This window comes from Grammomys surdaster, unplaced genomic scaffold (assembly GCF_004785775.1).
Source record: "Grammomys surdaster isolate TR1022 unplaced genomic scaffold, NIH_TR_1.0 124903, whole genome shotgun sequence".
Taxonomy (NCBI): domain Eukaryota; kingdom Metazoa; phylum Chordata; class Mammalia; order Rodentia; family Muridae; genus Grammomys; species Grammomys surdaster.
Genome location: NW_021619838.1, coordinates 391767 through 413573, shown reverse-complemented (window position 1 = coordinate 413573; position 21807 = coordinate 391767). Strand labels below are relative to the sequence as shown.

Genomic DNA, 21807 nt, shown 5'->3' with positions numbered 1-21807 from the left:
TAAATAATTTACGGGCCCTAGTGAGAGAAAGCAGTTTATCCTGGTAGCTTTTGTGTTAGGGTGGTATGATCAACCTTTTCCTTCCCTCTAAGGCAGTAGTTCTTAACTGTGGGTCTCTACCCCTTTGGGGTTGAATGGCATTTTTTTTCACAGAGGTTGCAGAAGATCCTCAGAACACAGATAATTTAAGTTACAGCTCATAACTAGCAAAATTAGCTTATGAAATAGTGATGAACATAATTTTATGGTTGGGGTCTCCACAATATTAAACTATATTAAAGGGTCACAGCTTCAAGAAGGATACAAACCATTGCTCTAAGGCGATCTGTGTAGCACAGGGTACAGACGCCACTGGATGTTTTGCCTTGTCCATATACTCCGCATCAAGAACCCTATGGTTCAGGCAGTGATACTGTTGTTCACTGTTCACTTTATTTGATGCAGGAGGCACTCAACTATATAGCTTTTTCTTCATTGTGTATAGTACTCCAGTAACTCTGAGAACATAGAAAATAGTGTAAAAAAAAAAAACCAACATGACACATTAACTACTAAATTTTTTTTTAAAAAGAATTGCTGTGATGGAGACAAGCCTTTAATTCCAGCACTTGGGAGACTAAGGCAGTTTGAGGCCAACCTGGTCTCTAGTGAATTCCAGGCTAGTACATAGAGAGACCCTGTCTCAAATAAAAGTGGTTGGGAAATGTAGCTTAGTTAAATGTAGTGGGAAATTTAATAGAGCGTTGTACCTGGCATAAACTCCCTAACACTAACCCTGAGTGATGGTGCACCTAGGCTTTGAAGTCATCTTTGTAAAAAAATCAGTGTAAGCTTTTTATCAGTCAGAGATTATTTCTATGAGCTATCACCTTGGCAACCACATTATTTAATAAGCTGTTCTATTCCAGGTGTTACATGTTTATAGAATTTAACCAAGAGTTTCCAGACAACAACCAAAGAGCAGAGACAAATCTTCAGTATATAAACAGATAAGAAGGTATCCAATGATATAGTTCAAAATTAGGAATTTTGCTCTTTGAGTTTATTTACTATGAAAATTAAACATTCAATTAAGTATTAATTAGATGACCATCATGTCATGAGTGACTAATACCTGTGGAAATTTAAGTGTTGGCTTAGTACTATACCCTGGTTTTGATTGTTTCTGTAATAGAAGTTGGGCTTGTTTTGATTTTTTTTTTTTTCCTTGAAGGGATCATTGATAGTTGTTATTTCTGCTATGAGGGAAAAATAAAAAAATTTAAACAAAAATCAAACAAATAACAAGAAAATTCTAAAATTCTTCCATATGCCACTGGTGCTTCCTGACCTCAGATGTGTCTTTTCTATAGGTTTCCAACTAATTTGAACATAACCTTGAGGATATTGGTTATTTTTAGGCATTTGCTGGATACTGACTGGAAACACATGAGGCAGTCTCTTTATGACCTTAGGAAACTACTACTCAGTTCCTTCATAAGAAGCCTCTAGAGGTACCTGATTAAAAAATTCTACCAGGAAGATCCTTTTTCCTTCTTTAGTTCTAGTCTCTGGAGCCTTACCTGCAATCTGTAATTTTGCAATTGTGCAAATTCAGTTTTTCACTTTTCTAAGTCTGTGTTCATGTAACAGGAGGAGGTTCATCTCTAGCTTCTGGGCCCTCTTCATGTCTTCCTACAAAACAATGCTTTGTTTTATTTTGCTGTGTATGAGTGTTCTATCTGCATGTACACCTGCATGCCAGGGTTAGGGCATCAGATTCCAGTATAGATGGTTGTGAGCTACCAGTGTGGTTGCTGAGAATTGAACTCAGGACTCCTGGGAAGAGCAGACAGTGATCTTAACAGCTGAGCCATCTCTCCAGCCCTGAAACAGTTTTATCTTCCTCTAGACAACATTCTGCTGACTGACAGTTCCTGGCCAGCATGTCCTCCTCCTCATTTCCGTATTCCACATCTAATAGAACCTTCTTTCTTTACTCTGCAGCAGCTCCAAAGCTGGAAATTAATTTACATGAAGACTAAATCTTTAGGTACAGCTTCTTCTCTTTGATGAACTCACCTCAAAGCTCTCAACTCTTTTAATTGACAGTGAGTTGTCTGAAACCAATAGCAATGCTACTTGATTAGTATTAAAAGCTCTGTAAGTTGTTTTTCTTTACTAAGCTCTGTAAGTTGTTTTTCTTTACTCCACTACCTTTTAACAAGCATTTTAGCACCACCACTCCTGAGATGGGAAGTTCCCCCATGTTTCTACCAATCCCTGGAGTCTCGCTTACCTGTGAGTGTGCTTTACCTCTAGTCCTGGAGTATTCTGCTCCTCTCTTTCCTTCAAACCCCACATATTGGGCACAAATGCTGGTAAACTGTTTCACATGGAATGATTAAAGAGAGAAAGAGAAAGATGTAATGAAGCCTTGAAGGAGCAGGGCAGTCAGCCTCTGTGGACTGAACCCTGTAACAGCCTCTGTAGAAGTGTTTTTATTGATTGTTACACAAAAGGTATCTTTAGGAAGTCAGTGAATACCAGATCCTTTGACCTGATCTGAGAATTGTTTTGAAGGAGCACATTACCTAAGCAATTATCAGCTATTACAAGACTTTCTGATTTGCCAGAAATGTCTTTTGCTACTGAAGTCATGCAAAGGTTTTGAATCTCCTATAGGAAAAGCAACTCCGTAAGTCTCAGATAACAATCACTGATTATAAAAGATTACTTCAAAGTCTAGGTATGCCATTACTCAGAGTTTATGTCAGGTACATATTAGATTTATTAAATTTTATTAAATTTTCAACTATAGTTGCATGCTTGTTTAACTTGTACAAAGCCCTGGGCTTGATTCCCCAGCACTGCATAAGCCAGGTATGGTGGTACATGGTTATAATTCTAGCACTTTTGAGACACAGGCAGGAGTATCAATAGTATAGGATTATCCTGAACTGTATAATGAATTTGAGACTGACTGGATTACTTGAAGAAAAAAAAAACCTTATCATAATGTAAAATAATAAGGGCTAGAGAGAAGGCTTGGTGTCTCTCTTCCAGAGGATCCAAGCTTAGTTCCTAGCACCCAAACTGTAAGGCTCACAACTCTTGTTCCAGAGAATCCAGTGCCCTAAAGGCCTCCATTGACACAAATCATGAACTTGGTTTACATACATACATACATACATACATACATACAAGCAATGAATAGATCTAGTAAATTTCAAAACAATAAAAAATTAAAAATAAAATGGACAATGTTCAACAAGCTTCACAGCTAACTATTGTGTTAGAGTAAGATGTGCTGGCCTCCATCATCAGGCTTAAGTAAGGCAGGTACCCTGACTGATACAAGCCAGTCAGTATTTGGCTTCTGTGGCCCAAAACTGTGGCTCCTCCACCTAGGTTGCAACAGGCAGGCCCCAGTGTGGGGCTGCCTTTGGCCATTCACACTTTTAAATTTGTCTTTATACTTTAAAGAAAACAACACACACACCCTCCCCCCAAATCTTCTACCACTGATCTTTTTTTCTTTTAAACAGGGTTTTACTATGTAGACCAGGCTAACCTAGAACTTAGAGATCACCTTCCTGTGCTTTCTGATTGGGAACAAACTAAAATCCTATGGAAGAATAGGAAGTACTCTTAACCATCAAGCCATCTTTTCAGCCCCAGCAATACTTTTCTCCTAAAGTTTTTATGAAGGATTGACCTTTGCAGTTCCTGATCTGGCTTAGCAAGGCTGGCTTACAATAGCAGTGCAATGTCACAGTGTCACAGCTATGTACCCATGTTTTATTGCCACCATGGCCAAGCAGCTATCCTGCCCTGGTTGGGCATGTTCTATTTTGGCCTGGAACCTGTTGAGATACAGGAATCTTTTTGTTGTTGTTTGTTTGTTTTTGTTTTGTTTTGTTTTGTTTTGTTTTTTGAGAGCAGGTTTCTCTGTGTAGCCCTGGCTGTCCTAGAATTCAATCTGTAGACCAGGCTTGTCTCGAACTCAAAAGAGATCCATCTGCCCCTGCCTCCCAAGTGCTGGGATTAAAGGCATGAGCCACCACCATCCAACAAAGTATAGGGATCTTAACGAGGTTAACTTTACTCACCTCCTGGAAGACCAGAAACTAGCTAGTTTCTGGGATTGTGTAAGGGTGCTCTGGTTGATCTGTTTCCAAAACAAAAGATTTGGTTGATCTGTTCCCAAGACAGTTTCCACTTGCCCTTTCTCTTAATTGGTCCCTGACTCCAAGAAGCCTTGTCCTTATCTGGATTGTTGTGAAGATGACCACCTCTCTGGATTTATTCATCTCCTTGGACCTTTAGTTAGGTTTTTTCATTTTTATCTAACTAGATAAGAGTCCAGGAAAAGAAACATCATTAAATAAAAGCTGGCCATGTTGAGGACTGGGAGCACCAAGGTGAGGGGTGGAATCTATAGGGCACCATTTGCCTTTTGTGGCTAAACCCAGGGGGAGAGTCTGAGAACTGAAGATAGAGACTAATGTGCGTGAACTGTCTTCCTGTTTGGGCCAGTGCAATGGATGGCTCAGTGGGTTAAGTGCTTGCCACATAAACCTGACAATTTGAATAAGATCCTTGGAATTCACTTACTTAAAGGTGGAAGAGGAGAACTGAGTTGTTCTTTGACCTCTACATGTGTGCTCTGGCATATGCACATTCACATTGTGCCTCCCCTCTTGAAACACCATTAGAAAAGACATAAATATCTCCAGCATCACCTCTGGAAGGTGGTGTACATGCAACATCACTTTGTGACCTCAGTTACAGAGCTGGGACTAGAGCCTGCAATTTCTGCCCTCTTACTGGTGTATGTAACTTTCAGCTAGGTATTTAATGCTGGGAATGAGGTACTTGGCCACTTTCTGCTAAGAATCCCCAGAAATCCCTTATGCAAGGCATAAGTAGTTCCTCAAATGAAGGCGAACCTTAGTTTTGCACGTGCCCTAAAGCTGGCACCCTGTCCATCGTGTGTCTTTCTGGTCCACACAGGTGCAGTATGGATTGCTAGGCTCTTGGCCAAGGGAAGCAGCACCCATATTCTGAAGAAGCTGCTTTTAAGTTGTATGGGGATTTTTAATTCTTCCCCAAAGCACACTAGAATCTAGGACCTCTTTCACTTGAGTTTGGCGGGGAGAAGTGGTTGTCAAGTGAAAGAGGCAGGACCGTGGAGCAGGAACAGAACCGAGTTCCTGAGGCCCCAGGAAGCTGAGAGCTCCACTCTACCACCAGCATATCCCACAGGACTACTTTTAAACGACCTGCCGCGCTAACAGGAGGAGCTCCACACGTCACTTCCTCCGTCCTACGGTCCATAGAGGTACCCGGAAGCTAACTGGCTTGGGAGAGACGAAACAACGAAAAAAAAAAAATACTGTTAAAGGCAACGTGTATCCAGAGAGTACTATCCGAGACTGTGGGTGGATGTAGGTTTGCTTGTTTTTTTTATCCGGAACTTACGTGCTGCTGGAGAACAGCGGCTAAAGGAGCGGTCCCTCTAACCGGAAGCGATCACTTGCAGGCACTCAAGGAACGTTTTAGCACCGAATCGGGCGCCAGAGGGCGCTGGGTAGTATCAGGAACCGGAAGTGGTCAAGGACCTAGGAGAAATGATAAGTCCTAACTTCCGGGATTCGGTAGGCGGGTCGGAAGCTTGAGAAAGAGAGAGAGAGCGAGCCTGTTGGGGAGCTTAAAAGATGAGAGGCGGCTGGGCTTCGTTGGCCTGCGTTTGTTTGGTGCGTGCGAGTGTCGATATTGCCCTGCGCTGTGGGTTTTGGTGCCTGAGCAGAAACAGTGGGTGGATGGCTTACAAGGATCACACTGGTGGAGATAAGTAGGGACAGGATTTAAGCTAAGAGCGACTTTTGAAGATGTCTCCTCATTGCTGGTCAGGGGGACCCAGGGTGATGGGATATGTGAGGCATGCAGCCTGGCCAGTCGGTGACGGCTGAGAGCACTGTCCACCGCCGCTGAGTGACCTCAACTGGTACCTGTATTCTAGCTTTGAGCACTGCGGCCTGACCAACAGCTCACCATGTTCCTGGCGCGCCTGACTTCACAGCTGGTCAGGACTGTTGTTCCCTGGGCAGGTAAGAGGCTCTTGGACGCAGAATCCACGCCTAGGTTGGGGGATGGGAATCATAGTGGCCCAGCTCGCCTTCAAGTAGTCGCTACTGGAAATACGAGCCTGACCACAACCTTTTTCCTGTGAACTTCTATGTTGTATGTAGGGGTACATTCATAACTAAAGACCGAAGAATAGAGTGCAGATCTTCCCATTTGGGTATACGTGTTGCTCTAGACTGGGTAGTAATGGTGTTCTGATCTGTTGTGATCTCACTAGTAGTAACTGTGTTGTTTCCCCAGGTTTCAGTCGTTCCTGGCCTGGCTCCGGGGTGATTGGCAGCCATGCTTTTCGACCCCTTTACAGTTTGCAGCCTGCAAGCCCAAGTCGGGCTGCCTCCCTCCCTGGTAAGAAGGCCCAGTTAGAGCTTGAGGAGTTCCTGGTCCCCAGGAAGATGGCCATCAGTCCTCTAGAGAGCTGGCTGACTGTTCAGTACCTATTGCCCAGACTGAATGTTGAGGTCCCAATGACTCTGGCTCCTTCCCAATTCTACAAATGTCCACCTAGCCAGGGGGAGGAAAAAGCCAAGCAGGGAGTCAGGGAAGTCTGGGATGCCACTCCAGTGCAGTGCAAAAATGTGCTGAAGATCCGAAGACGGAAGATGAACCACCACAAGTACCGTAAACTGATCAAGAAGACACGGTTTCTACGTCGTAAAGTCCGGGAAGGGCGTCTGAAAAAGAAGCAGGTGAATATGGGCTTTCCCTTGGACCTAGATTGACAGTGGTTACGAGTGTTTGGCTTTGCTCAGAATAATAAATTTGTTGTCTCCTCTGCCTTTGCAGATCAAGTTTGAGAAAGACTTGAAGCGCATCTGGCTGAAGGCTGGTCTGAAGGAAGCCCCTGAGAGCTGGCAGACCCCGAAGATCTACATGAAGAACAAATAAGTCTGGTTTCCTGTGCCTCTGGCTCTCTCACTGCTGACCCATTATAATAAACGTTGGAAGGACTCAGTTATTCTAGGCTAGCCTAGAGTTTCTTTGGTTTGGTGTGAGATTTCTTCAGGTAAAAACATACTTCTGCCATTGGAACCCAGGGCCTAAAGGTGCCTAATGGTCCTTAATCTCCAGCCTGACTAACCTGCCTCTGAAATGATGGCCTCCTTTAGAGATGTGTGCTCTGTGACCACTGTGAACAGCTCCAGGGGTGTGGGCTTCAGTGTGAATACTAATTAACGGTAGAGTGGCCTGAGTGGCCTTGGAGCTGAGGGGTACCTGGGTTAGGGGGAGTGGTGAAGTAAGAGATGATCTGTGAGGACTCAGGAGGGAAGCTCAGGTGTCTCAAGAGGTGGCACATGGTCCTCTATAGTTGATGAGCCTTTTAAGTTGCCCTGTTGGCTGGGATGGTCTCATCTTGCCACAGGGACAGAGGATTGGCATGGGTTGCCAGCTTTGCCAGATGTTCCAGCCTCCTCTTGGTTCCTCAGCCAGCTGTGTTCTGGAGTCCTCAGTGTGGGCTGGAGCACCAGTCAGGAAGGTTACCTGGATGGTATATTTTGGTAAGTTCAGCATTGTCAGCTTACTTTGGAAGATGCTGTTTTAGAGTCTAGCTTGAGGTAGAGACCCTCATGATTCCAGTATCTCTGTATCAAGAGGAGTGTATGTTCTGAATAGTTGAGGGCCTGGAAAGACCCTTGTTCACCAAGTTATGAGGGAGTTAAGAATAAGCTTGGGAAACTGAACAGTGCATCTGTTAGGTCATGTGGGCCCTCATGTACCCTGCTCTCCGATATCACCTGAATTAACAAATCTAGGGTAGACTAGATGATATTGATAACCAGATGTCCCTTGGGGATCTAGCTGGACCCCTGACCAATGAATGTGAACCAGTGAACAGGTCTCTAAAGGCATGATCCGAAAAAGGCCTTGTGCGTTCTGCAGAAAGACCGAAGCAGATTGGATGGAGCACTAAAATCCTAAATGTAGCTGTGCTTTTACTAGTGACCATAAGGGGGCAGCATCGCACAGACCCTGGCAGAGGACCAGAGCAGCTGGCTGAAAGCTCCTTTCAGGGCTCCCCAGCTGTGGTACCCTTCTAAGTCTGGGCCTCCTGTGGTGAGCAGACCAGGGGTCCTAGGGTCAGGGCCTCAGAGATCAAGCCTTGTTGAAGTGGAGCATGCTCTCTCTGATCCAGTTCTGGCCAAGTCTAACCCTGTAGCTCCTTGCATTCTGCTGGCACTTTTGGCTGTCCACAGCTGCTCCTGGTATTTCCTTCCAGCCCTGCCCAGAAGCTGCCCTGTGGCTCACCCCACACTTCCTTTTAGAGGAAAAATGGGATTTTGATTCTTCTGTCTGGATCTAAGCTTCCAGATGTTAGAAGACAGTGCTCTGGGATCACTGTGAACAGCTCCAAGGAGGTGGGCTTCAGTGTGAAGACCCGATGGTAGAGTGGCCTGTGTGGCCCAGGCCCAGGAGCTTGAGCTACCATGGTGGCTTCCACCCAGGGTGCCAGCTGGAAAAGCAGAGTCTCTGGGCTACTTCACCTCATAGTTCCTACAGAATAACAGGCAGTTTTTGGTTTGGTTTGTTTTTTAAAAAATGGTCTCTGTGTAGTTCTGGCTGTTCTGGAACTAACTATATAGACTAGGCTACCTTCAAATTAAGATCATCATGCCTCTGCCTCCCAAGGGCAAGGATTAAAGCCATCCACCATCATGTCTGCCCATGGGCTGTGGTTCTTAACATGGCCTGAATCTTCTAGAGACATTTTTAGTTGTTAGAATGGGGATCAAAGACAACAGATATTGCTGGATTCCTTCAAGACAGGAACACATGATTGCCACACAATCCTACTCATGGAATCAGTCCTGAGTATGCGATTCTTATTCCCTATGGCTTAGAAGACTTTATCCAACCAGGATCTCAGCAGACAATTTGAGGGAAAAAAAATTATATATAATTATCTTTGCACCTCCTCCTAGGTCACAAGTAGCTATCCTCCTTTCCTATAGGGCCTCTATCCTTCCTACCTTCTATCTTGTGGGACACATAGCCCCTTGGTATCTCCCTGTTCTGGGAAAACGCTATGAAGAGAGGCTTGTGATTTGGTTCTGCTCTCAACTTCTCAACCTGACCCCTCCTAGCATTGTCAAGAGTTCAGATTCCAGCCAGGCCAGGATTGGTAAGAGTGGTCTTCAAACCATGTTGGGTACCCCAACTCTTATGCCAAGACTAAAAGCTAATAACTACCTCAGTGTGGTCTTTTGAGAGCTTATCCCCACCACATGCCTGCTCAGCTAGCATATTTAATTACCTAGTATATCGCTTAACCAGTAAATGTTCAGGGTCTCCACATAACAACAATCCTTAGCTCTGCTGAAGAATATTGGCCAGGGCATTGTAATTCTGTGTATATAGCTGTATGAAGCAAGCCTGATTCTCCAATGGGTCTCACTTCCTACTGTCGGGGAAGTGTGTGGCTAGCAAGGACAATATATCCTATACAGAGGAAAATCTAGAAGGAGGATGGTCCCCTTGGACCATGGTCCATGGCTGGGGTTGTCCTGGCAAGGACATGAATTAGGGTTAGGATTGGAGTTGGGAAAATATTCCTGTGTCTAGGACTGAGATTGCTGCTTCGGCATTCCTTCTTCAACCTACTTTTACTCGGAGAACTGAGCAGTGTAGGGCTACAGAATCCCAGATCAAGAAGCCTAGGGAGGATTGGGTCCCTATAAATTCAGCTGGGGGTTTGAAGGAGCAGTACTGATTCCTAGTACTGCAAACTCTAGCACAGGCTGAAGGTGTAAGTTTAGTTGGTAGGTGCTTGCCAAGCATACACAAAACCCTGAATCTAAGACCCAGCACTCAAAGGGTGGGTTAGAAATTCAAGGTTGCCAGGTATGGGAGGCAGAGGCAGGCTGATCTCTTGAGTTTGAGGCCTGCGTGGTCTGTAGAATGAGTTCCAGCACACCCAAAAGTTACCTCTGCTTTGTTCTCTTTTTAAAACTGAGATGAATTGTAACTTGCAAAACAGTTTACCAGGTGAAAGTACTTGCCACCAAACCTGAAAGCCTGTGTTTCATCCCCAGATGCCACAAAATAAACTGATGGAATGTCATTCAGTAGTCAAGTGCTTTTGGAGCATGCTTGAAGCCCTGGGTTCTTGCTGTGTAGACCATTCTACCCTCCAGCTCACAGAGATCTCTCTGCCTCAGTCTCCCAAATGCTGGGATAAAAGGCTTGTGTCACCATGCCTGGATTTTGCTTTTCATTTTAGAAAATGTGTCACAATGAAGCTTTGGCTGATTTGGCACTCACTATGCAAATCAGTCTGGCTTTGCCTCCTGTGTGCTGGGATTAAAGGTATATGCCACCATACCTAACACAACAACAATAAAAATAAAACTGATGAGGGGCTGGAAAGATGGCTCAGTAGTTAAGAGCACTTGCTGCCTGTCTAGAGGACCTCAATTCAATTCCCAGTGTGCATACAGTGGGTCATAACTGTCTGTAATTCCAATCCCAGGAGATCAGCCACCCTCTTGTGGCTTCTACAGGCATTAGGCATACATACATAGTGAATATACATATGTGCAGACAAAACACTTATATAAAAATAAGCATTTTTGGGCTGGAGAGATGGCTCAGTGCTCAAGAGCACTGACTGCTTTTCCAGAGGTCCTGAGTTCAATTCCCAGCAACCACATGGTGGCTCACAACCATCTGTAATGGAATCTGATGCACTCTTATAGTGTCTGAAGACAGCAATTGTGTTCTCATATAAATAAAAAAATAAATGAATCTTTAAAAAAAAATTAAAAACAGCTGATGATTCAGTAAAGGCATATATATCACAGCATAGGACAATGGCAGCATAGTTGCCTGTCCTCAACAATGGAGCACCGTCAGCTGGCCTCACTGATCTACGGGGCAGAGGACACTAAAGCAGAAACTACTGGATAGGGTCTACCTTGACTGGTGAAAGCGCTGGTCTTGGTTTCTTTTTTTTTCTTTTCTTTTTTTTTTAAGCTTTATTTATGGGCTCAGAGGTTAAGAGCACTGGCTGTTTTCCAGAGGTTCTGAGTTCAGTTCCCAGTAACCACATGGTAGCTCACAACTATCCATAATGAGATCTGGTGTCCTCTTCTGACCTGGAGGCAGAACACTGTATACATACTATATAAATAAATCCTTTTTTTTAAGATTTATTTATTCCATGTATGTGGATATACTGTTGCTGTCCTCAGACACACCACAAGACGGCATAAGATGCCTATTACAGATGGTTGTGAGCCACCATGTGGTTGCAGGGAATTGAACTCAGGACCTCTGAGAGAACAGTCTATGCTTTTAACTGCTGAGCCATCTCTCCAGCCCTGGTCTTGGTTTCTTAACATTCTGCCTGGATAAAAGTTTTGACTGGCCCTTGAAATAACTTTCTATGGTTTTTTTTTGTTTTCTTTTTGTTTGTTTGTTTGTTTGTTTAGGTTTTTTCGAGATAGGGTTTCTCTGTGTAGTCCTGGCTGTCCTGGAACTCACTCTGTAGACCAGGCTGGCCTCAAACTCAGAAATCCACCTGTCTCTGCCTCCCAAGTGCTGGGATTAAAGGCATGTGCCACCACTGCCCAGCTACTTTCTATGTTTTTGTTTGTTTGTTTTTTGGTCTCAGTCTCTCTCAGCTGGTCAGCAGCTTCTGGATCTCCCCAGGGTAACAGAGCCCTAGCAACTGACAGTACTTCCCAAAGACATACATACCCAGGCCTTTGGAATGGGGTCCACAGAGCATTCTGCCTGTGGTGTAGGAAATGCAATGGGGAAAATGGTCTGGACCCTTGAAGAAACAACAGATATGCATGCAAGTAGCTACTTCTTGGAAATGGGTCAGAGCTCACAGAGAACACTCCAGGGATGCAGTTCAGTGATGAAGTGTCTGCTTTGATGTACAAAGGCTTGGGTTCAACTCCTTCACAAAAATCTCCTGAACCAGTCTGAGGGTAGAATGGTAAATATTATGGACTGGGGTGCACATGGACCTTCTGGTCTTCACCTCTTGGACATGAGGGGTTCATGCAGATCCTAGCAAGATCCAGAAGGATTTTTTTGACCCAGCAGTTTGTCCATGTTAGCCCCCTTATCTTACTCAATCCTTACTGAGACACCAGGGGGTGTAGATACTGGTAAATCATTCCTTATGAAGTGAGTACTTGCTCCTATTATGGAGTTGTGTTGGCCCCCTACCACTGTACAAGTTGCATTTGTCTCCTTACAATTTCACAGTCTGGCTCTGCTCAGGGTCTTAAAAGCCTGAAATCAGAGTATCCCCCAAGTCTGGTGGGCCACTTTTAGACCACCAAGATCACTACAGAATCTCATTCCTCCAAGCTGTAGAGATCAAGATATTTTGTCTTGGCTGCAGACTAGGACTTCCAAAGGCCACCCTCAGACCTTGCCCTGTTGCCCACCCAGTGGGACTCTTACCCCTAGGTAGAGGGAGTAGCTACTGGAGGGAGTTGCTCTTTGCATCTGCTCCGCTAGATGCTTTGTCACCGGTGCAGGGACATTCTCTCACTTTTTAATGTTATGCAGCCTGACCAAGTATGCATATGACTATGCTGCTCACAGTCACACAGGGGACTTTATGGTGCAGAAACCAATGTCCATAGTCTTGGGGATTCTTAGAATTAGACTAACCATGAAGACTTGATAGGGACCATTTTCACCATTTCCTTGTCTGTCCGTGGCAGCTCTAACCACCTCGGTATTTTAATGTGCCATCAGGCCTCTCGTTATCCAGATGGCCCAGAGACCTATTCTCGTGGCATTTATTTTAAGACAGGTTCATCTGACTGATGGTGATATCCTGCCTCAGCCTCTTGAATGCTGAGGTAACAGGCATGTGCTACCATGCCTATCCCACTTCTGTTATTTAGAAATGATTGTAAGAGGTGGTCTAGTGGCTAAGACTGTTTGTTGCTCTTCCAGAGGACCCAGGTTTGATTCCCAGCACCAAAAAGCAGCTAACAACTACCTGTAGCTCCAGTTCCAGAGGATCTAATGCCCTCCTTTAGCCTCTGAGGGCACTTCATGTAGTACACATACATATAGATGACACAAACAACCATAAATATTTTTTAAATGATCATAAGCCAGGTGTAGTGGTGCATGACTTGAATTCTAGTACTCGGTAAGTGGAGGCACGTAGATCTCAATAAATTGAAGTCCAGCCTGGTCTACATAGTGAATTCCACAGCAGCCAAGGCTATGTAGAGACCCTTTCTCAATCAATCAATCAATCAATCAATCGATTATAAAAGGTAAGTATGCTGGTCTGTCAATAGGGCAGGGACTGGTATATCCATCTAGTTTAGCACTGAATCTTGAGTGCTTGGTATACAGTGGGTGTTTGGTAGGTGCTGGATGAATAAAGACCAATGTGGATCTTTATGGATGATTAACAGTGGATGCATAAGCAACTCAGTTTGTGCCTATGTCTGGTCTAATTATATTACTTTCGACCCTAAGAAGCCTGTGGTGGGGGAGTTGGGCTTGCCTGAATCTCTGGTCCTGTGGTTTTTCGCCCCAATGAGCCTGGCTGCCTGGAATGTCCAAATCACCAGGAACAGGAGCCAACAGCAAATTCTTAGTCTTTGTGCCTAGTGGACTGGCTGATACCCCTTGTCTGGCCACACCCCTAAGCCCTAGGTCTAGGGCTCTGGATTGGCTGAGGCTTGGACATGAAGTCAGTGGTTTTGCTTTGTCCTGATCTGTTTTCTTCCTAGAGGGACAAAAATTCTAGGTGGGTCTGGGAAGCAAGGGACAAGGGGAAGGGAGCCAGGGGCTCCACAGCATAGATAGGGACGGAGTCGCTCATGCTTTTAACTACGGGAGGGGCAGGTGGCTTGGTTAGCAGCCCAGGCTGCCTGCTTGGCTTCAGTTTTCATCTGTGGCTATTTCCTGCTTAAGGATGTGGTGGTGGGGGGGTAGTTGGAAGAGGGCAAACAGACTTCTGCTGTCCATTGTGACTCCTCTGTCCTGAAGCAGAGGATAAGATGGGGAAAGTGTTGGTCAAGGGTCCACATGCATGTCTCTGGGGAGTCTCCCATAGATATATCAGCATCTGGCCTGTGACCTGAAAATAGGTTATTGGGATTTGCAGTTTCTGAGAGTTGCTCAAACCTCAAGTGGAGCCCTGAGATCAGGGAGTCTGCAAAGAGATGACCTTAGCAGAGGTATAGAACAGATTCCTTCTAGTGCCTGTTCCTCGGTCCTCTACCTAGAAATGTGTCTATCCATCACTTCCTGGACACTTTCCCTCCATGAGAAGAAGCAGGATAAAGGGCAGCCTGGGACAACCATGGGAGAGTGGAGAGGGGAGACAGAGATCAGCGGCAGAGGTCAAGACGGAGAGTGTGGGGCAGAGGCAGACACTGGAGCAAGTAAGGCAACACCATTTAGAAAACATAAGGGAAAGCCAGAAAGGGAGGATTGGGGGATGGCCTGCTGGGTAGAACTTTTTTTCCAGAATAAAAGTCCCAGGGAAGAGCTGGGGGCCAAGTTCATGCTCTGCCTGGCCCAGATCCCGGAGAGGAGATGGCCCCTTAAGTCCTGAGGGGCTTCCTAGAGCCTCACAGCTGGTCCTCCCTGTTGTCCCCTCCCCTCCAAGAGCCAGCTAGGCTGAGGTTCTAGCTTGGCTGAGGACTTGGGGACCCCACCCCAACCCGCAGGGATAGGGCCTGTACCGATTATATCCAAAGAGGAGGCCTAGACTAGTTAAGGGCTTCTGTGGTTTTCTTGGATTCTTTTCCTTTCTTGTTCTGAGGTTTGCTTAACTAGTAGGAGCAGGCTGGTACACAGTGCTACTCTGTTATTTCCCATTTGTTTATATGACTTTGTTTTCCCAGGGCTTCAAATTTGTGCTTTCTGTTGAGAGAGTTCCACTCCCCTTTTCTCTAAGTGGAGGTTTCCCAGATCACAGTAATCCAGTCTCAGCTTCAGGACTCTAGGGTTTGCCTTAAGAAGGTGGACAGCCCCAGTCATCAGGTCATGAAAGAAAGTCTGAGCAAACTCACACTCCGTCCTCAGTGTCCAGAGTTCCTATTGTTCACTTCCCTGTTTGGCTGTTCTCTGTTCTGTTTGAGAAAGGTAACATCATTGCAGCTGTGGCTGGTCTGGAACTCACTATGAAGACCGAGTTTGCCTTAAACTCAGAGATTCACCCACCTCTGCCTCCCAAGTGCTGAATTAATGGTGTGAGCCAACATGCCTTACTGAATGATTGGCTGTTCTTGATCCTAAAGATAACTGGACCACATTGCCATCATGTTGTCCCCAGGGAGCTCACTATGGTCCCAGAGAAGGGCATAGTAAAACCATTTTCAGCTAAAGTGAAATTGGAAGCCACCCAATCTGGCAGGGAGAGTACAAGAACGGAGAAAGAAGCCCAGGTTCTCTGGCCTGGCTGATCACATAGGAGAATGTCAGAGCAGGGGATGCAGATCATTCACCCTCAAATACCAGTTCTGCTGAAGCTCAGGAAGTTTACCAGATGCTTGGCACCCACATGGCCTCAGGAATCTTCACATCCAGGCCTCCTCTTCTGTCCCAGGACTGAGCCACTGCCCCTCCCCAGGACTGACCAGTGACTGGCCGAGCGTCTACTCAGACCCTCCCACCAACTGGGCCCCCGACAGGGAGTCTGCAGCATTATAGGCCAGTCAAGATGGGGGAGGCTAAGCAGTAGAGCAGCGCAGTGGGTGGGGCGCAGGCCCGGCCCAGGGCTCCGTGATGTCAGCGGGTGCTGGCAGGGAGAGGGGGTCGGCTGTTTTTCTGGGGAGTTAGAGCTGAGTAAGACAAAGCACGGTGCCGTCCCGGCAGGCGCAGGCGCCATGGAACTGCTATCCTGTGTCCTGCTGTGGAAACTGGTGCTTCTTCAGAGTGAGTGTGAGAGTGGGACTGGGTGTGGGGCAGAGAGTGGGTTTAACTGTCTGGGTTTAGGTTGGGAGGGGTGGAGAGTCCTCATCAAAGAAAAGGACTGGGCAGGGTGCTCAAAATAGCAATTCACTTAGGGGAACAAGAAGCCTTCAGGTACTGTCAAAGAAATCCCAGAAGGCCTAAATGGAGAGAATGTGAGGAGAGCCTTCTGTACCCTGGCTCCAGGGTCAGCTGCTCAGGATGCAGTTCTCTCTGATGTGGGGAGGGAAGTCGAGTGGGGCTGACAACTAAGGGGCTAATAGTGTCTGTTCCAGCCCCCTTTTCAGAGCCCCCAGGCCTGCCCACTCTGGCCTGCTGACCAGGCACATTTTTCTTAAAAGCCTGGCTCTCAGCCACTTCTCCACAGCAGTATCTTGGGCCAGTGGTGTCAGATCAAGATCGACTCCCCATGTCATCTTTTGGGACTGTGGGTCTCTGCTCTTGAGAAAGGCCAGCAGGGGCACATACTGCACCCAGAGTCAGTCTCTCTCTCTCTCTCTCTCTCTCTCTCTCTCTCTCTCTCTCTCTCTCTCTCTCTCTCTCTCTCTCTCTGTGTGTGTGTGTGTGTGGTGGGGGAGGGTAGGACAGGGCTATGAATGCCTGAGGTCTGAAGGTTCCTAAAGGCTCAGCACAGATGCTTCTGTTTGTCTCAGCGTCATGCTAGAGCAGTTCGGGTGGACTTGTTGCTATGATGTAGCCATGGCTACTTCAAGTTCACACTTTAGAACAAGCCTGCAAAAAGTCACATCCCTTCCTACTACTCACTGCCAGATGTCTGGTTTCCCACTCACCAGAGCTGTCTGTGTAGCCAGGAAGGTGGACGACTCCTGCAGCTTCTTTACCAGAAGAACTTGTTTAATTGGGTAACATGGCAACAAACTGCCATGACTGCAGGAGGCCCTAAGTGGTCCTGGGGTGCAAAGGTGAAACATGCCTAGAGCTTTATTCCTCCTCTTCTTTCAGGCTCTGCAGTCCTATCCTCAGGTCAGTATCCCCTACCCAACTGTGGGCCAGACTCCTTCAGGGTCCACTCCTCCTCTCCTAATCTTGCCTCCTATCTCGACTTCTGCCACTGACTCCCCCTTCCCGACAAGGGCCTTCAGGAACCGCAGCAGCCAGCAACTCTCTGGTGTCTGAGTCTGCGGTGAGCTTGGCAGCCGGAACCCAGGCGGTGCTACGCTGCCAGAGCCCGCGCATGGTGTGGACCCAAGACCGGCTGCATGATCGCCAGCGCGTGGTCCACTGGGATCTCAGCGATGGCCCAGGCAGCCAACGGCGCCGACTTGTGGATATGTACTCGGCGGGTGAACAGCGTGTGTACGAGCCGCGCGATCGCGACCGCCTCCTGCTGTCGCCTTCTGCCTTCCACGACGGCAACTTCTCGCTGCTCATCCGCGGTACGCTGTAGAACCGTGATGGGCTGAAACTTTGGCAGAAGTTGAAAACTTGGCGGCAGGGGCGAGGGTGGGGTGGGTAGCTGGAAGGAGCTGAGAGGTTGAGGGAGGCGGATACCTAGGAAAGACCAGGAGAGACCTCCCTAAGGTTGGAGCCTTGGATGGGCGGAGCCATAGAGGGGATGGGACGATTTTAGGGGAGAGGGAATTTAGAGGAGGATGGGTTCCCTCAAGCAAAGGTTATCTTCTGCCAAGCAGCTGTGGAGAGAGGCGACGAAGGGGTGTACACCTGCAATCTTCACCATCACTACTGCCACCTAGATGAGAGCCTGGCTGTGCGCCTCGAGGTCACAGATGATCGTGAGTGTGCCCCTTACCCTTCTTTGCTATTTCCATCCCTATCCTCCTTAACGCCCCCACTCTCAATCTTCCCCCTCTTCACCTCTGTGAGGTGATCTGACTGCCTTTCTCAATGCATCTGCAGCCCTATTAAGTCGCGCATACTGGGACGGTGAGAAGGAAGTGTTGGTGGTGGCCCATGGCGCGCCGGCACTGATGACTTGCGTGAACCGTGCGCACGTGTGGACTGACCACCACTTAGAGGAGGCGCAGCAGGTGGTCCATTGGGACCGACAGCTACCTGGGGTGTCACATGACCGCGCTGACCGCTTGCTTGACCTGTATGCATCTGGCGAGCGCCGCGCCTATGGTCCGCCCTTCCTGCGTGATCGTGTGTCAGTGAACACCAACGCTTTTGCACGCGGTGACTTCTCCTTACACATAGATGAGCTGGAGCCAGCTGATGAGGGCATCTATTCCTGCCACCTGCACCACCACTACTGTGGCCTCCACGAGCGCCGAGTCTTCCATCTACAGGTCACGGAGCCTGCCTTTGAGCCACCAGCTCGTGCTTCTCCTGGCAATGGGTCTGGTCACAACAGTGCTCCTAGCCCAGGTGTGTGTGCAGCCTGCCGCCTGAGAAGGGGCCCTGTTGTGACCTAGAGTGCTAAAGGTATTGCGGAGGCTTTCTTCCTTCCTTCCTTCCTTCCTTCCTTTCTTTCTTTCTTTCTTTCTTTCTTTCTTTCTTTCTTTCCTTCCTTCTTTCTTTCTTTCTTTCTTCCCCCTTCCTCCTCCTCCTTTTTTTTTCCTTTTGTTTTTTGAGACAGGGTTTCCTGTGTGATGAGATTAAAGGCATGCATCCCCACCACCTGGCTTGCAGAGGTTTTCTGATGCTTGCTACTTACCTCTAGATCCCACCCTGGCCCGAGGCCACAGCATCATCAATGTCATTGTCCCAGAGGACCACTCACATTTCTTCCAGCAACTGGGTTATGTGCTGGCCACCCTACTGCTCTTCATCTTGCTGCTCATCACTGTAGTCCTGGCTACACGCCATCGTCACAGTAGAGGTGAGGCTGGACCCTAGGATCAGAGGGGCCCAGATTAATGGAGGACAATGGGACTGACCCAATAACTCTCTCTTCACAGGATGCAAGACCTCAGACAAAAAAGCTGGGAAATCAAAGAGGTGAGTTTGCCTTCCCAACTCTCCTCCCAGACCTGCCCTGCCCAGGCCTTCTAAACTGTTGTCTCCCTTTAGGAAGGATGTGAACATGGTGGAGTTTGCTGTAGCCACAAGGGACCAGGCTCCATATAGGACTGAGGATATCCAGCTAGGTAGGGGTGAGGGCCACAAGGGTCTAGGGAAAGTACGTTTTTGGGTGGCACTTATTTTTTTTCCCCCAACCAGATTACAAAAACAACATCCTGAAGGAGAGGGCTGAGCTGGCCCACAGTCCCCTCCCTGCCAAGGATGTGGACCTGGATAAAGGTGAGCACTTTTACCCCCTCACCCCACTTGAGACTCTACCTATTCCAGGGACCCCTGTCATTTTCCTGAGAAGGCCTTAGGAAGTCATGCCAAATGTCTTCGCTGACTTTCCCACTGGGACTAAGGGACAGAAAGCAGACATTAGCCATTTTCTTGGCTTCCAGAGTTCAGGAAGGAGTACTGCAAATAAATGGACCCTGAGCTTCTGGCTGGGCCAGCAGCTCTGTATCAAAGGACATCTCCCTGACCCTCCTGCGGTATTCCTGGCTCTTCTCAGCGGCTGGTCCGACTTACCTAGAATCTTGGCTTAAACTTGGCAGAGCAGTTGCCTGTACTTTGCTCTTCCTAGAATCATCACCCTCATCTTGGTGAGCAACTGTGGGTTCCCTAGGGACTCTGGTATAGTATCATTGATGCCCTTCAATCACCTACTTGTACCTACTGGTGGCTGTATCCCCAACTTCAACACAACAAAGGTACACCAAAGATCTACCTTGTTAATATCCACCAAATACAAAGTCCCTCATGGCCTCTTACTGCTAGGGTTAGGAAAACACTTAAGGATTCTAGTTAAGACTCCTAAGGCTGGAGAGATGGCTCAGCAGTTAAGAGCACTGACTGCTCTTCCAGAGGTCCTGAGTTAAATTCCCAGCAACCACGTTGTGGCTCACAACCGTCTGTAATGGGATTCGATGCACTCTTCTAGTGTGTGTCTGAAGACAGCTGCAATGTACGCATATAAATAAAAATAAATAAATCTTTAAGACTCCTAGCCGCCAGTTGAACACATTAGCCATTGTCCTGGGGGTCTTCCTGAATCACACTATGTCTGTGCATTTGCTCAAAGCCCTGCTGTCATATGTTCTGACTCATGGGCCCTCCTTGCTGCTTTGGGCAACTTGGGGCTGGTCCATGGCCCTTTCTCTGCTTCTGATTCCTTTCTGCTGAATGCCTTCTGAGAGCTGTACCAGCAGTTACTCGGTACCATGTGACTCTTGGCCTTGACATCCCTCCCTAGGCTGGAGTCTGGGATTGGGGCCCCATTTGTCCTCTGTTTTGGCTGAAGATGGGGTGAAGAGGGTTCTGAGGGGCCTGTGCTGTCACATCAAACAGCTATTATTTGCTCCTACTGGGGAAGTTTTCATGTGATAATAAAAGATACATCTGATTTTTAGTCTTGGACCTGATGCTCTCCTTCTGTTCAGGGAGGACATGTTTGGGTCTTGGGAACCCCAGGATGTTCCCATAACCTTTGTTTTAGTCCCACTGTCCTTCCTTATTCCCTTGGGTGGAAGGTCTTTGTCTAGGTCCTATGACACTGAAATCCATTTTCCATGTTGAAGAGCTTTCAGCTCCTTTTCTGAAGTGTGTGTGTGCGTGTGTGTGTGTACAAGGAGGGGGGAGGTATACAATGGTGGTGGGGGAGGTTGGCCATAGAAGGAAATGCTGTTAACCCAGTTCTTTGAGAAGCAGATGCTGAGATGGAGTAAAAGGAAGACGAAAAGATATGCAGGCATGTTCCCCAAGGATACAAATCTGAGGAGATTTGGGCAGAAAGAGCCCCAAGAGGCAAGCCTTGGTCAATAGGATCAGGTATTGGTTTTCAGGTACTGTTCCCCTGGGGATAGTTAAAGCTAGGCACTGATTGTGTGACCTCAGCAGACTCAGAGTTTTGTGAAAAAGCAGCTAAGAGAGGCCATAGACCTCTTTCCCACCTCCCCCCTCTCTTTTAAAAAATTGGGACTAGAGAGATGGCTCAGCAGTTAAGAGTACTGGCTGCTCTTCCAGAGGACCCAGGTTCAATTCCCAGCACCTACAGGACAGCTCACAACTGTCTGTAACTCCATTCCCAAGGAGTTATATCCAACACCCCCACACAGATATTCATGCAAGCAAAATATCAATACACATAAATTAAAACAAGTATATTAAAAGCCTTTGAAAATTTATCATTTTATATATATATGAGCGTTTCTGCCTGTCTGTTTGTCTATGTACCTCATGTGTGCAGTGCCCATGGAAGATAGGTTTTGAATTCCTTAGATCTGGAGTTACAGATGGTTGTCAGCAGCTATAGGGTGCTGAGAATTGAACCTGGGCCCTCTGGAAGAGAAGTCAGTGGTTTGTTTTTGTTTTGTTTTGTTTGTTTTTGTTTTTTTGTTTTTGTTTTTTGTTTTTTTCGAGACAGGGTTTCCCTTTATAGCTCGGGCTGTCCTGGAACTCACTCTGTAGACCAGGCTGGCCTCGAACTCAGAAATCCGCCTGCCTCTGCCTCCCAAGTGCTGGGATTAAAGGCGTGTGCCACCACCGCCCGGCCAACCCCTCATCTTTTAAGTACTTAATAACTTATTTATATGTGTGTCATTCTGGACATGCCCATCACGGCATGTATGAAGGTTAGTTCAAGGCCAGCCTGGTCTTGAAAGCAAGTTCCAGGACAGCCAAAGCTACACAGAGAAACCCTGTCTTGAAAAAATGAAAAAAAAAATGTTTAGGAGTTGATTCTCCCCTTAAACTATATGGGTTACAGGGAAGCAAACACCT

At 47.0% G+C, this 21807-nt stretch overlaps 2 protein-coding genes across 5 annotated transcripts; both read left to right on the top strand.

The window, feature by feature from the left end:
- Positions 1-5333: 5333 nt before the first annotated feature.
- Aurkaip1 (aurora kinase A interacting protein 1) lies at positions 5334-7089 on the top strand. 2 transcript variants are annotated; one of them, XM_028784878.1, is made up of 4 exons: positions 5334-5429; positions 6005-6092; positions 6370-6815; positions 6913-7089. In XM_028784878.1, the coding sequence occupies exons 2-4, from the start codon at positions 6038-6040 to the stop codon at positions 7012-7014; spliced, it is 603 nt and encodes a 200-aa protein (XP_028640711.1). In that variant the 5' UTR covers positions 5334-5429; positions 6005-6037; the 3' UTR covers positions 7015-7089. The 2 variants fall into 2 exon arrangements, with proteins under 2 accessions (XP_028640711.1, XP_028640710.1); XM_028784877.1 differs by lacking the exon at positions 5334-5429 and adding an exon at positions 5541-5738.
- An 8823-nt stretch (positions 7090-15912) lies between these two features.
- Positions 15913-20445, top strand: Mxra8 (matrix remodeling associated 8). 3 transcript variants are annotated; one of them, XM_028784846.1, is made up of 10 exons: positions 15913-16002; positions 17002-17022; positions 17142-17435; positions 17691-17792; positions 17917-18387; positions 18683-18841; positions 18921-18960; positions 19033-19109; positions 19183-19263; positions 19428-20445. In XM_028784846.1, exons 1-10 carry the CDS (start codon positions 15954-15956, stop codon positions 19451-19453), a joined length of 1320 nt encoding a protein of 439 aa, XP_028640679.1. In that variant the 5' UTR covers positions 15913-15953; the 3' UTR covers positions 19454-20445. The 3 variants fall into 3 exon arrangements, with proteins under 3 accessions (XP_028640679.1, XP_028640678.1, XP_028640680.1); XM_028784845.1 differs by having other exon boundaries at positions 15914-16002; positions 17133-17435; XM_028784847.1 differs by lacking the exon at positions 17002-17022 and having other exon boundaries at positions 15921-16002; positions 17133-17435.
- Positions 20446-21807: the final 1362 nt, after the last annotated feature.

Bases quoted from the DNA above. Each gene is read 5' to 3' on its own strand.
- Aurkaip1 (XM_028784878.1), top strand. From the start codon at position 6,038: ATGTTCCTGGCGCGCCTGACTTCACAGCTGGTCAGGACTGTTGTTCCC. The intron at 6,093-6,369 runs GTAAGAGGCTCT...TTGTTTCCCCAG, and splicing joins GACTGTTGTTCCCTGGGCAG to GTTTCAGTCGTTCCTGGCCT. The intron at 6,816-6,912 runs GTGAATATGGGC...CTGCCTTTGCAG, and splicing joins GGCGTCTGAAAAAGAAGCAG to ATCAAGTTTGAGAAAGACTT.
- Mxra8 (XM_028784845.1), top strand. From the start codon at position 15,954: ATGGAACTGCTATCCTGTGTCCTGCTGTGGAAACTGGTGCTTCTTCAG. The intron at 18,842-18,920 runs GTGAGGCTGGAC...CTCTCTTCACAG, and splicing joins ACGCCATCGTCACAGTAGAG to GATGCAAGACCTCAGACAAA. The intron at 19,264-19,427 runs GTGAGCACTTTT...CTTGGCTTCCAG, and splicing joins GGATGTGGACCTGGATAAAG to AGTTCAGGAAGGAGTACTGC.